General features: G+C 40.3%; 1 protein-coding gene across 1 annotated transcript in view; it reads right to left on the reverse strand.

The window, feature by feature from the left end:
- micu2 (mitochondrial calcium uptake 2) overlaps window positions 1–13,825 on the reverse strand; it is a 605,104-nt gene that overhangs the window by 87,674 nt on the left and 503,605 nt on the right. The window contains exon 8 of the mRNA XM_070892202.1: window positions 11,502–11,558. Coding sequence (XP_070748303.1) covers window positions 11,502–11,558 — 57 coding nt within the window. The remainder of the gene's footprint in view (window positions 1–11,501; window positions 11,559–13,825) is intronic.

Raw genomic sequence — 13,825 nt, forward strand, 5'->3', positions numbered from 1 at the left:
CTTCCCCGCAACGTTAGCTTGTTATAATACACACCCGACTCCGTACGACGATGCATCACATGCTAGCACAAGTCTTTTACACGGGTTATACAATACAAGCAGCTTGTTGGAGCATAAAATGTTTCTGGCTTTCTTAAAAGCAATTACTTGTTTTTTTTCCCATACCCAGTTCTCACCTTTACGCAATAACACATGTAGGGGCTCTAAGAGGGTGCTTAATCCTGGTAGGAAGTAACCAAAATAGTTGAGGAGTCCCAGGAACGACCGCAGCTCCGTGACATACTGTGGCTTGGGCGCGCTCCTGATAGGCTCTGTCTTGGCGTCTGTGGGCTGAATGTCGTCCACCGCGATCTTTCTCCCCAAAAACTCCACTTCTGTTGCCATGAAGATGCATTTCAACCTCTTCAGCCGTAGCCCTATGTGATCCAGTCGCTGGGGAACCTCCTCCAGGTTTTGTAGGTGCTCGACGGTGTCCTGACCCGTGACCAATATATCGTCCTGAAAAACCACCGTGCATGGTACCGACTTGAGTAGGCTCTCCATGTTTCTCTGGACAATCGCTGCAGCCAACCGAATTCCAAACGGGCATCTGTTGTAGATGAACAGTCCCTTGTGCGTGTTGATGCAAGTGAGGCCCTTCGAAGACTCCTCCAGCTCCTGCGTCATGTAGGCCGAAGTCAGATCGAGCTTGGTGAACGTCTTGCCTCCTGTCAACGTCGCAAATAGGTCGTCTGCCTTAGGTAGCGGGTATTGGTCCTGTAGCGAGAAACAATTAATAGTTACTTTATAATCGCCGCAAATCCTGATCGTGCCATCACTTTTGAGTACTGGAACAATCGGGCTGGCCCACTTGCTGAATTCCACTGGGGAGATGATGCCTTCGCGTTGCAGCCTGTCCAGCTCGATTTCCACTCTCTCCCTCATCACGTGAGGTACCGCTCGCGCCTTGTGTTGAATGGGTCGTGCCTCTAGGACCAAGTGGATCCGCACCTTCGCCCCGGAAAAGTTTCCAATGCCTGGCTCAAAAAGGGAAGGAAATTTGTTAAGAACCTGGGTACATGAGGCCTCATCGACATGTGATAGCGCTCATCCTTTGTTGCGGACTCTGAGTCATCTGGGTCACCTGAGGCCTGCTGGCAGTTGCAGACGCGTGGTTTCTGCCCTGTACAGTTCCAGTTAATTTATGAGCATTGCTAGCACTTGTGTGCTGGGAGATTTGTTTGATGTTATCACCGGTGGACATAAACGCCTGTGCTATCGCAATGGACTTACTGAGGGTCGGTGTCTCTACAGTCCAAAGTTTTTGTAGGATGGTCTCGTGGTCAGCACAAGAAAGTCTCTGAGCATCCGCTCCAGGTAGCCATCAAACTCACATCGTCCTGCAAGTCGCCTTAGCTCGGCAACGTAGCTCGCCACTTCCTGACCTTCAGATCGCTGGCACGTGTAGAACCGATACCTCGCCATCAGCACGCTCTCCCTTGGGTTAAGATGCTCCCGAACCAGTGTACACAGCTACTCATACAACTTATCTATGGGCTTCACTGGAGCCAGAAGATTTTTCATGAGGCTGTAGGTCGTTGCTCCACAGACCGTGAGGAGGACCGCTCTCCTTTTTGCAGCGCTTCCTTCTCCGTCCAGATCATTGGCTACAAAGTACTGGCCTAGCCGTTCGAAATAGGCTTCCCAGTTCTCACCCTCCAAGAACTTCTCCAAGATGCCCACAGTTTTCTGCATCTTTGAGTTGGATTCGTATACTCGTCGCCAGTTGTTGTGTTCCTAACACAGATGAGACTGCACACAGGGAAGTTAAAGTAACAGTGACCTCAGTCTTTATTAAGACACCCCAGAGTGAGGAACAGGCCTTAGGGGCCGGCTTATATACAGTGCTCCCAAGGGATGCTGAGTTCCCTTGGGACTTCAGGGGATGCGCTCCCTGGTGGCGGAACATGGGAGTGCATGCTTTACAGATACACAAGGGGCGAGGCCATATTACTGTGACATCATGCCCATGAAATACAAAAAATGTTTTATTATGAGAATTACTTCGTCACATATGGTACAAACAAGGACAGCTTAATAGTGAGCCCTTCGAGAACTCTGAACAAAACCATAATTAAATCATAGTATTTGAACAGTGTCTAATTGCAGATACCATTAAAAATGATCAGCATTGAAAATGGCCACCAATAAAATGGTTGCTGCATAACTTAAAATTTCCATCATGCCTATCTGTACAAAGTGAAAGTGTAAGTTAAATTATACTCCCTCTAACAATAATCCCTTTTCCCAGGTCTGCTGGTCTGCAGTATTAATTAGTCAATCAGTAATGAACATTACAATCACCACAAATCTCTCTCAAAAGTGTGAAAATAGGTCAATTGGATGACTCTCTGAAGGGCCAATTCTTAAAAAAAAGACTTTGAGGAAGGAGAATACTTTCAAATCAAAGCAGTTTTGCATCTTAGCTCTCCCACCAAAGTAAGTTACAGTTATTTAAAAAAAACTATCTGGTCGAACACCTTGTTTTCAATTGTTCACTCATACCTACAGAAAGACCTGACAAGTCTGCCAGTCCTGGGACACGCTCACCAGTGAACAATTTCATTAAATTTATGTGGACAGGCAGTCCTTTTGTTCCTGATTAAAAATAACTCATGGCTTCAGATTGACAAAGTTTGGGACTGACTGAGCAGAGTTCTTGCTTTTGCTTTTCTAAAAACATTAAATTCATCTTAATGGAGCTTTTGCTGATAAATAAGTAAAATGCCTTGAAGATTTCATAAAAATCCCCTTCATATTTTGCCACAGTTTTCTGCAGATTTCAGTTGAGTTTGCTCATAAGTGCCTCCCCTACTGTGCTGGCATGACATTTCTATTCTCCACACACTACTCTGGGGCCTCCAAAAGTGAGCCTGACAAATTGTACTCAGTACTCATTCCATTGCAAAATGGATTGAGACTGCCAGCAATAACTTCACTTCTGACCCATACCAGCTGTCAAAGAGATGAGATGATCATCCTTTCTGTTTGGGCTGGATTTAAATTCAGTTCCCAAAGGCAAAAGGACAGTGCTAATGCATTGTTTCACTCAGTCTGCCTCAGTCATGCCAAGTGCTAATGAACCTTCGTCTCTGGTGAAAAATGTAATTTATGTCTCATTCCTTATAAATTTATCCTCAGTGAAACATGCAGAGAATTCAAGCTTTACAAAAACTGGAAGAAAGAAATGAGCCCTTTATAGTTTCAATACTTTGTGAGAAGCACATCATAAAGTGCTGGTTCTCTGAAGGATCCTCTAGTGAGAAACAGGTTAGTTTGAGCTCTTGGGATTACACAAGATTAGGTAACCTTGGAATGAAGTAGCTGTTGGAAATTGGCCACTGTACCTTTGCAAAAACCATCAGCAACTAACATTTTGTTAAAGTTGGTAACTGCATTATTTTACTATCTACTTTGTTTTCATAAACTGATTTTTCAAGCAAAGAAAAACTTGAACATTGAAGTCAAAAGGTTATAATCAAAATGTATACAAAGCCTGTGTTAAAAAAAAAGTCTTAGCAAATGTTTTGAACACAATGAATGGAAGCCAACAACGTTTACTCAAAAATCTGGAGAACCAGAGAAAAAGAATAAAAACAAAACAGCAACTATGTCGTGACTTTAGACATAGGCAGCAGTTGTGTAGAAGGCTGTGTCGCTTCTTTCTCACATGTTTGTTGCCCTTCTCGTTTAGGCTTTCTTGGGCATTCTAGCGAGATACACAGCAGTGCTGGTCCCAGGACTCTGCCATTGCAGCCGACAATTGGTTACCAGGAGGCAAAAGTGCTGGACAGCAGTGTAAGGTAATGTACTCTTGATTTTCCCCTCCATACTTCTCATGCTGACCTGACTTTAATTATGCAAAGACAGACTAGGGTGAAAGTTATACATCTTAGCCAACTTTTATCCATCAATGGACACCACCAAAACAAATTAACTGGTCATTTGTCTCACTGTTGTTTGTGGGACCTTACTACTTGCAATATGGTTCCTGCATTTGCCTACATAACCATAGTGACAACAGTTCAAAAAGTAACTGATTCGTCGTGAAACACTTTGGAGTGTCCTGAGGATGTGAAAGTGGTATACAACTGAAAGTTCTTTCTTTCTTAATGCAAGTGGCAAAGAAGTGGAGTAGCTTCTACAATATGTTAAAGACTACTTTTTAAGACCAGTACATTTTTAGTCCAACAAGGAGGATGGCAGTCCTGGATCTAGTTCTAGGAAATGAAATGCAGCCAGTAGTAAAGTTGGGAACAATAATAATGCACTTATCTCGTGCCTTTAATGTAGTAAAACGTGCCAAGGTACTTCACAGGAGCGTTATCGAACACATTTTACACTGAGTCACAGAAGGGGATATTAGGACAGTCAAAGAGGTAGGTTTTATGGAGCGTCTTCAAGGAGGAGGGTTAGAGAAGTTTAGGGAGGGACGTCCAGAGCTTAGGGCCTAAGCAGCTGAAGGCACAGCCGCCATGGTGGATTGACTAAAATTTGAGATGAGCAAGATGCCAGAATTGGAAGAGCGCACAGATCTCAGAGGGTTGTAGAGCTGGAGGAGGTTATAAAGATAGGTAAATGTGAGGCCATGGAGGGATTTGAAAAAAAGGATGAGAATTTTAAAATCGAGTAATTCCAGACCGGGAACCAATGTAGGTCAGTGAGGAAGTGCACCTGGGAGGGCGCTGAGCACATCGAGTCTCATCACCGAGAGTGTGCAGAAATCAAGTGCAGGCAGCGGAAAGAGCGTGCGGCAAACCTGTCCCACCCTCCCTTACTTTCAACAACTATCTGTCCCACCTGTGACAGGGACTGTGGCTCTCATATTGGACTGTTCAGCCACCTAAGGACTCATTTTAAGAATGGAAGCAAGTCTTCCTCGATTCCGAGGGATTGCCTAAGATGATGATGAGGATGGGTGAACAGGACTTGCTGCTAGTTAGGATACAGGCAGCGTAATTTTGGATGAGCTCAGGTTTATGGAAGGTGGAAGATGGGAGTCCAGGAGAGCGTTGGAATGGTTGAGTCTAGAGAAACTTCTACAAAATATTGACTATCACATAATTAGGCTTGATTTAAAAATTGAAAAGGAAAGAAGATAAAGATAAAGGTACTTTGCTGGAAAAGTCTAATTTCAATGAGAAAGAAAGGGAACTATACCAAGCAAATTGGAAAGAAAAATTAGAAGATAAGGCGGTAAAAATACAACGGAAAGGTAATGAGGGTATGGACTAGACATATCTTTACAAAAAGCAAAGGTGTTGCAGCTCGAGTTCCTTTTCACCTCCAGACTCTACTATTCCAGCGCTCTCATGGCCAGCCTTCCCTCCTCCAACCTCTATAAACTTCAGCTGATCCAAAACTCTGTTACCCTATCTTATCCAACACGCAGTCCTACTCACCCATCACTTCTGTTCTTGCTAACTTACATTGGCTCCCAGTGTCCCAATACCTCTAATTGAACATTATCATCCTTACGTTTATCTCCATATCATGTCCCAGCCCAAAAGCCCCCTACAAATGATCCATTCCTTCTAATCTGGCCTTTTGTGCATCTCCACCCTTACCCCCACTATTCCTGGCCGTGCCCTCAGCCACCTATGGTCCACATTTTCTGTTCAATTTTGCTACATTTACTTTCACTGTCACAGTTTCTCGAAGAACCAATCGAATCACTCAAAATGCTTTTTCAAATAGATTTCTTCTGCCATTTTCTTTCCTCGGTCACTGAAATTTATGATGTCCAAAGAAGTTTTTAAACAAACCCCGAGAAGACAGAAACCAGCAGGAGCTTTGTGGACTGAATCAAAAGAATTCTGGGCTACATCAGGTCTGTGGGCTGCTTCTGGGACAGCCTGATGTAATGAAATGTATTGTGCTGAGTCACACCTGGCAGAGGAAACTTGTTCCCCGAAGTAATTACCTATATCAGATAAGATCCTTTGTGGCACGAGGACTTTGTAAAGGTCTTTGGCTCTGTTATGGTCTGATGACCAGCACCGAGACAATATAAGAATTTTAAGGAACAGGAAAAGGCCAGGAGTGCCACTGAGCCCTATCCTTTTCATTGACCTGAACTTAATTTACTTGTCTTCTCATAATAGCCTTCGATCTGTCCACTCACCAGCAAGATATCCAGTTGCCTCCTAAATTAATGAAGTTATTAACATCAATGGATTTTGCACGTAACTTGTGTCATAATGCAGTGAATAGATAATGGCCCAAATTTTGCTGTGAACGGCAAAGGAATGGCTTTTGCCATTCACCTCACATAGTTGCCCAGAGACATCTTGCAGGCTTGGCTGTGAACGGCAAAGGAATGGCTTTTGCCATTCACCTCACATAGTTGCCCAGAGACATCTTGCAGGCTTGTCAGCAGATATTTCTAGTAATTGGGCATCTGATCCAGTGAAACACCCTCTACAAGGGATCTGTGGTGTCTGTGAGCAGATCAAGCAGCAAGGAGGCTATTCAATTAATCAGATTGAAGAATCCACACCGATACACGCAGATTACAAAGCAGGAAGCAAAAAACAGGAAATATACATTACATTTAAATCATTGTACAGGAAGCAAAATAAAGATTGGGACATGGACATGGGATTAAGGGAGAGATATAAAAGAGGAAAACAGAAAAGTACATTCTTTTTAATTAAAAAAACATCTGCAACATTAATTTTCTTCTGAGGGAATGAGGTCCCACAATTAATTCTTCAGGGCTAGAGAGGTTGTTCAGCAGTAATCACTTATTATGCCATTAAAAACTCAGTTACTCCTGAATGCACCAGCCACAACATTTGCGCCATCTGCAGCCTGTGGAGAAGCAGGGTATCACTGACAGCAACTTCTGGATTTCCATGTTTAACTACACGTGCGGATGGCAGAAGTCGCTGTCAGTTTGACCTAGTAATAACGGCAAGCGCTGACAACCTCATTGTTATTAGTGTAGCAAAATCAGGGCCTATATAGTAGAATATAACCACGCTTTGAAATATGCAAAATAATTTAGTATTGAATGTGTCAGTACTCTTTGAACAACCAATTTCAACCTTGTCTTATTTTTAAAGGGGTACAAAAAGAATCCACGGATTGGAGTTAAGCATGAAATATGTATTTGAGTGTGAGGGAGAGATCAGAATGATATATACATTTAGAAGGGAAGTCACAACCTCCATATCCATACAAAATCCTTTTAAAAGTCAGTTTAACTGACTTTTATGGCAGCCTAGCTCTTCACCCCTAATATGCTTTGAACATAACCAATAGACTAGACATGTTTTAGTTTCAAGTGTATGGATTCCACAAGTATTCTCATGACAGCAAAATAGCCCTATTTGCTTTATCCCACTGAAAACCCAAGATAAAAGACAGCAGTCTTTTCATAAAACTTATTACTAATGGTTATTTAGCTTTCAGCATCAGCAGTAACAAGTCCCATTAGACCTTCCTTTGTTCTCTGTTTTCTTGTGCATGTGACATGTGAAACATTGCATTTTATACAGCTAGCATGCCTGGCTGCTATTCTTTACCACAGCTCAGTGGTCGCCAGTGGGATGACCCACAATGCTAAGGTCTTTCTTGACCTCTAAAACTGCGTTCAGTGCATTTCAAATATTTGTGCTAACAAAGAGAATCACTAGTCCAGAAAATGAACTAGCTTGTTATCCCAAGATGCTTCAATATCATTATAAATTAGAGCGTGTCAGATGCCAAAGATAACTTAAAATTTGAAGTTCACTATGGCTGGTTTCAGATCAATGTGATCTCAGTGTGGATGGATTTCATTTGTTTCTATATAAACTAAAAGGAAATTTTTGGGTGGAGTAATTCTATGACAAAGGAGCTCTTGTGATACTCAACTAACGTTTGAATATAAAATCAAGATACCTTCATTTACAAGGCCATCTCAGTACAAAAGAATTGCAACGATTGAAATTTGCAAGCTAAAATGTGTTTTTTTTAAATTGTATACTGAGCTGCAATTTTAATTTAACTGGAGAGTTATTGGTAAATAATTGTACCTCTAGTCCAGTGATTACAGGACTATTAAAGAATAATTAAAGCTTCATAAAATCACTAAGACTGATTTCCTTTCCGTTGAGAGTCAATACTTCGCTGTCTGTTATCTTAATTTCTAGAACTAGTTTAAGTCTGGCAACTTCAGTCTTCCATTCAAGGATAACTCCACCCTAATTACAATCATTGATAAGCTAGAAAGCTTGATTATGAATTGCAATTATGGATAAGGTTGAGAGGTCCCTTGAATTTACTGTTAGCTCAGCAAAGCCTCTGATGCCAGAAGTTGCAGACAAAATAAATTAAACATTCAGAGGGAAATAAAAAGTGCTGTGGGAATTATTACACTTTTAGCATTTTATTCAGATTATTATGAAAAATAACATTTTAATTAATGGTAATCTTTGAATCAACTCAAAATATTGGGCCCAAATTTGGTCCTCCGGTTTTTCGGCGCACTTACGTGAGGTGTGCTGACTTTCCACGCTCAAGACGGCGCTGAAAAGATATCACCATACTCTCCCCGCTCTGTCGACTGTCCTTGTGCTTGGCACGACGTGGCAATTACAGTGGGGGGCGGAGCTAGGACCGTGCGCTCAAGAGTGCCGGAAGCTCAACGCATGCGCACTGGAGGTTTTGCGCATGCGCAGTAGCTCCTCTGCAGTGTGGGACCCGATGCCCCAACCCTATCCCAGGCCGAGTGACGTCACGATGCGCGCCGGGCTGTTGCACGGCAAGGAGAGAGTCCCGCACCTATCCCCGGCCGAGTGGCCTCCCGCACTGAGGTAGGAATTGAGTTTTATTCATTGATGGTTGTGCTTTTTAGTGAGCAAAGTTTTGATTGGGGGGGGAGGGGGGAGAGGAGGAGAGTTTTGATGGGGGCGGGGGGGGGAAAAGAGTGTTTTGATCAGAGGGGGGGGAGTTTTGTTTTATTTATTATTTATGGTTTTTATGCTTCTTTAATGTTGTTTAGTGCTTTGCAAGGTCCTCTTGGCTTCCCTTCCCTCCCCCCCACCTCTGGCTACCTGCGCTGATTTCTTAACTCTCCGCAAGGGTTTTATGTGCGGGACACGTGGCCACATACAGTGGCCTAAGTTAGTTTGGAGCAACTATTAGCTGTCCAAACTGGTTTATATGGCTAAAACAGGCGTAGGTGGCTGGTAACGGCCTCTTTTGAAAAATAAACAAAACTAAAAAAAATCCTAACTAACTCACTTACACTGGCGCAAATTAAATGTGCAGAATGGGGATTTTTAAGATACTCCAGAAAAATCAAAGTTGCTCCAAAAAAAAGAGCAACTCCTGGGCAAATTTGAGCCCATTAAGTGCACATCCCATCACATGCTCTATTGACCATTAATGTGAATGTACAAAGTTGGGAAAACACATCTTGTTCCAGGAAGGACAATGTTTTCAGCAAAAGAAGTAAGTATTGATGCAAGCTAACTTTGTGACATTATCACCTGAAAAATAACCTAAATGAATTACAAAAAAAAAGGCAGAGAGAAATTTATGAATCACTCATCGGCATATAATATCCAACAGGATGGTTTAAAACATGCTGCTGACAATGATGTGGTGATGGCATTATGGGCAGGGCTTGCAAAGGCTGTACTATTCCCAGTCCTAACATCTGTGACTTACTCTTGTCCTGATTAGTAAATTTGTTAATTTTGTTATATTCTAAATTTGGGTCCAGGAATGCTACTTTGATATGCAAAGAACAAAAAGCCTAGGGTGTGTTTAATTGCAGTTTCTGACACCAGCTTTTTGGCTCAGATGGAAACAAATGCAATAAACAAATCGGTAAGGGACCTTTCAACTGATTTACAATCACCATATGATTGGTTGTATTCTTTACTCTGTTATTTCTTAAAGCAGAAGAAACAAGGCAGCAGAGTTTTAATTACTCCCAAAGAATCAAACTGGAATCTATTTGCTAATACAAATGTTGTTTTTGATCTGGAAATTCTGGAACTTGTCAACTAGAATGAAATACATTTTAAAACAAAGAAAATATATTCAGTTTATTTTTTCTTATATTTGAATCAGTACTTAATTTTATTGTCTGTTATCAACCTGAATTTATAATTACGATGATGGCTTTGTCTGAAACTCACTGGAAGTCTTTATAAAGTAATAAATTACTTAAGAGAGTTTGAGATATTTTTTTATAGAATATTACAGTGCTGCAAAATGGTCTTTGCTAACCCCAGGAGACACTCTCAGCCAGCACAGATACTTGGAATGTGCAATTTTAACCAGAGTGCATTTCACTGCGACTGCAATCTTCTGTTAGCTTTTTCTCCTTAGAAACCCCAAACTAAATGTTACAATATTTTATAAAGGCTTTTGGGGGCATGCAAGGTTTTCTCTCACATACTAGAGCTGCTTGGGCAATGCCTGCATGAATGGAAGTCTTAAAATCACTTGTATTATGGAGCTATAAGTGCCATTTATAACATTATAGCAGTGCAGTTGCTAGAAATTTCTAGTTCTCTTCCACTTTGAATATAATTCTGTAATGATAAAAATTAATTCCAAGGTTTTAACACTTCATTTCACCTCTTGCTTAAAATCCACAATAATGAACACCACCTTTGTTGCTGCTGAGTTATCTTAAGTAAATCAGCTGCGATAATGGTGATGTTCATTATTGTGGATTCTTAGCATACCTTTCTTTTAGCAAGAGGTGAATGAAGTGCTAAAGCCTTTGAATTAACTCATCATTAAAGTATGGGCAGAGTTGGCAGAATGCAGTACCCAGAAATGAATCTTTAGCTTTACTATATTCAATGTGATTTGTTGCCCAATTTTGATTAAAGATCAGAGTTCATTAAAATGTCAATTTCTGAGCAAATAAGAGCAATAAAGTCACTTGTCACCACAAATAACTTGCTCATAATTTACAAGTGATCTCATTTTTAACATTTAGTCTCAGTTTCTGTGAAATTCTCCTTATTTTCCTGAAACAGCTTTGATGTAGTCCAATGAAATATTTTCAGAGCAAATAAAAATTTGAAAATCAGGAGCTTTAAAACAGTTCTAAACCAATCACTTTCCTTAATCTTACATATAATCTAATACCCTTTCTTTCAATAATGTTAAAAATAACATTAAATACGTTTTCTAGGTGACAATATCTCCGCTCCTTACCGTTACCTGTACAGAATCTCCTTGTTGTATCATAATAACTTGAGTTACTTGCAGGTGAAAATACAGAATGACAGATTAGATCCGTCATCAATCAAAGTAACAGGAATTGTCAGTAATGATGTTATCTACATGCCCTGCAAACTACATTCAGAAACTTTTAGCCAGAGCTTGTTCAAACAAACCCCATCTTTATGGAAGGCTCAACTGTGGTATTAAGACTTTTTAAGAGGAAATGGTTATTTCTGAGTTAAATGTAGCAGGCAGTAACCTGAAAGGAGGAGATGGCTTACCGGTGTAGAATGTGCTTCCAGCTTAACCTCTTTTTTTTGCCCAATGATGCTCTGCAGCTGAAATCAGATTACAGTTCTCAATAATTTAAAATGTCACAGTTCTTTTTCTAAACCACTGAACCATTTAAACTGCACACAGAGACTACATTTGTAAACAAGTCAAACGTATGCAATGCCAGTTTAGAAATCAGATGTTCAGTGAAGTTCATGCAGGGTACAGTTTACAAATCAGGGAAATAAAAAACGAATCTGTGTCCGCAGTACAGTTGAAGATATCATCACATCATGTTGCTTTTAGAGTGTAACTGTAGGATTCTGTCCAACTTTTTCCGAGCAGTAAGTTTTGCTTTTGAAGATGTACACTGTTTGATTAAAAGCATTATGTTCAGTTGTGTGTAGGGTAATACGAATAGTAAAACTAGATACAGTGTACCATCTTTTTTTAGGGCTCTTCAAGACTACAATAAATTTGCAGTCAAATGTCATTGCAAAATGATGGAGTCTAGCAAACTGAAAACAGAGATTCATCTTCAATGTTTATCTGTAAACTGAATTCTTAAAGGAAACATTGAACATTTAAAACAATTATATATTTTTAAAGATATAATGAAAATAAAAATCTCTATTACGCACACAGAAGCGATTTTATCTATATTATTGAAATATAGACCTAACATAGATATTAGGATCTCGATATTAACCCTCCCTACCTCCCAGCGGCACCCCACCCCCCCGCCACGATGGGCGGGAGAGGATCGTGGTGGGTAGTGGGGTTAAACCACTAAACATCTCTGATTTAACACACATCAAATTCAGCTGTGCAAAGAGGTAGCAATTAGATACCAGCAGTTTCGCTAGCGGGAGGGGTGCAAATCTAGGAAGAGTAAACTCAGTGCACTCAGTCACTAATTGTTTCAAGCTCAACACAGAAAGTGGCCTAGAGAAAATTCCTTTGGTTAGGACAGTGTGTAGCGTGGCAGGAGATAATCATTTAACAAAAATGAACTAAATGAAAAAGACGCAATTATTTTAAACCTGACTATAATCAAGGCACAATGCTTATGCTCATGTAGCTCTCTCCATGCCAAGATTATCTTCTTATGGATTCACATTGAAATATCCGATGTACAATGGGAAATTTAATGAGCTGCATCAGAATTATGATTTGAATCATAATTAAAGCTGGCCCGAGATAGCTTACATTTCAAGTACTCCAATCCAGTGTTCAAATGTAAGTCAAAAGGTCTAACCAATACTGGTAACAATATTTGCAAGACCCAACCATGTATACTTCAATCCTTACTTTTAAATATTGTTTTGTATGGAATACTGTGACTTGGGTGTTGCAATTAAGTCTACTGTGTCTCAACATACTACGCTCAAAATGGTCATTCCTCCATAAAGATATGGGGAATTAGCAGACTCATTACCATTGTTGGTAGGTTCTATTCAGTTATATTTCGGTGTCTGGCCTGGGATACCCCTTTAAGTTAATATTTTATTTAGAATTACATGGTTCTGAATCTGGATAAATAAGTCCAACTGAACAGAAAGGGAAAGAAAACATACAACTTTCAGCTTCTTTGAAAGATAATCCTGGCTTCAAAAGTCATAAGTGGATTTTCATAAATGGATCAGTGAGTGTAGAATATTCGTATCACTCCCCTCAGTAACCTTAGGCCTGCAGTTTCTCCTTTAGCAATCATTTCAAAAATGCTTATTGATGCTGCTGATGGAATTGGCATCATGTCAGTGGCTATCTTGAGGTGACATTAAAACGTGTTGAAGTTCTGACAACAGTTCATTCGCCTTTGCTTTCTCAATCAAGGCTAACATCTGCTCACAAAATCAATCAGCTGATGCTTCATAACCATCATAAATACTTCAGAGAACACTTTTAACTGCATGCATCTGATCAGATACAAGTCTTTTATCACAGGCGCCTCTTGTGCTTCAAAACTCCAACGTTACTGACTCTGCATTGTTTCCAAAAACTTGTGTATTGCTTGTTACACAGAACAGAAACATTTACTGAAATCCAGTTCCAGATGTTTTACATACCTTTCATTGAAACTTGCACAACTCCTCATATGAGCAGCATTAATAAAAACATATGGGAAGCATTGTTAATCAAAACAGTCAAAAACCATTGCAGTGCAATATGAAGTAACCCAATTAGGAAAATGATTTGGATGGATAGACATACCCTAACAAACGTTCATTTCATTCCCTTCCCAAAAATCATCTACTTTTTATGGACCTACTTATTCCTTTATTATTTATCCACCTTGCTCCCCCTCCCCTCCCAATTATAAATACCTTTT

The sequence above is a fragment of the Pristiophorus japonicus genome, chromosome 10 (assembly GCF_044704955.1).
Source record: "Pristiophorus japonicus isolate sPriJap1 chromosome 10, sPriJap1.hap1, whole genome shotgun sequence".
Lineage (NCBI taxonomy): Eukaryota > Metazoa > Chordata > Chondrichthyes > Pristiophoridae > Pristiophorus > Pristiophorus japonicus.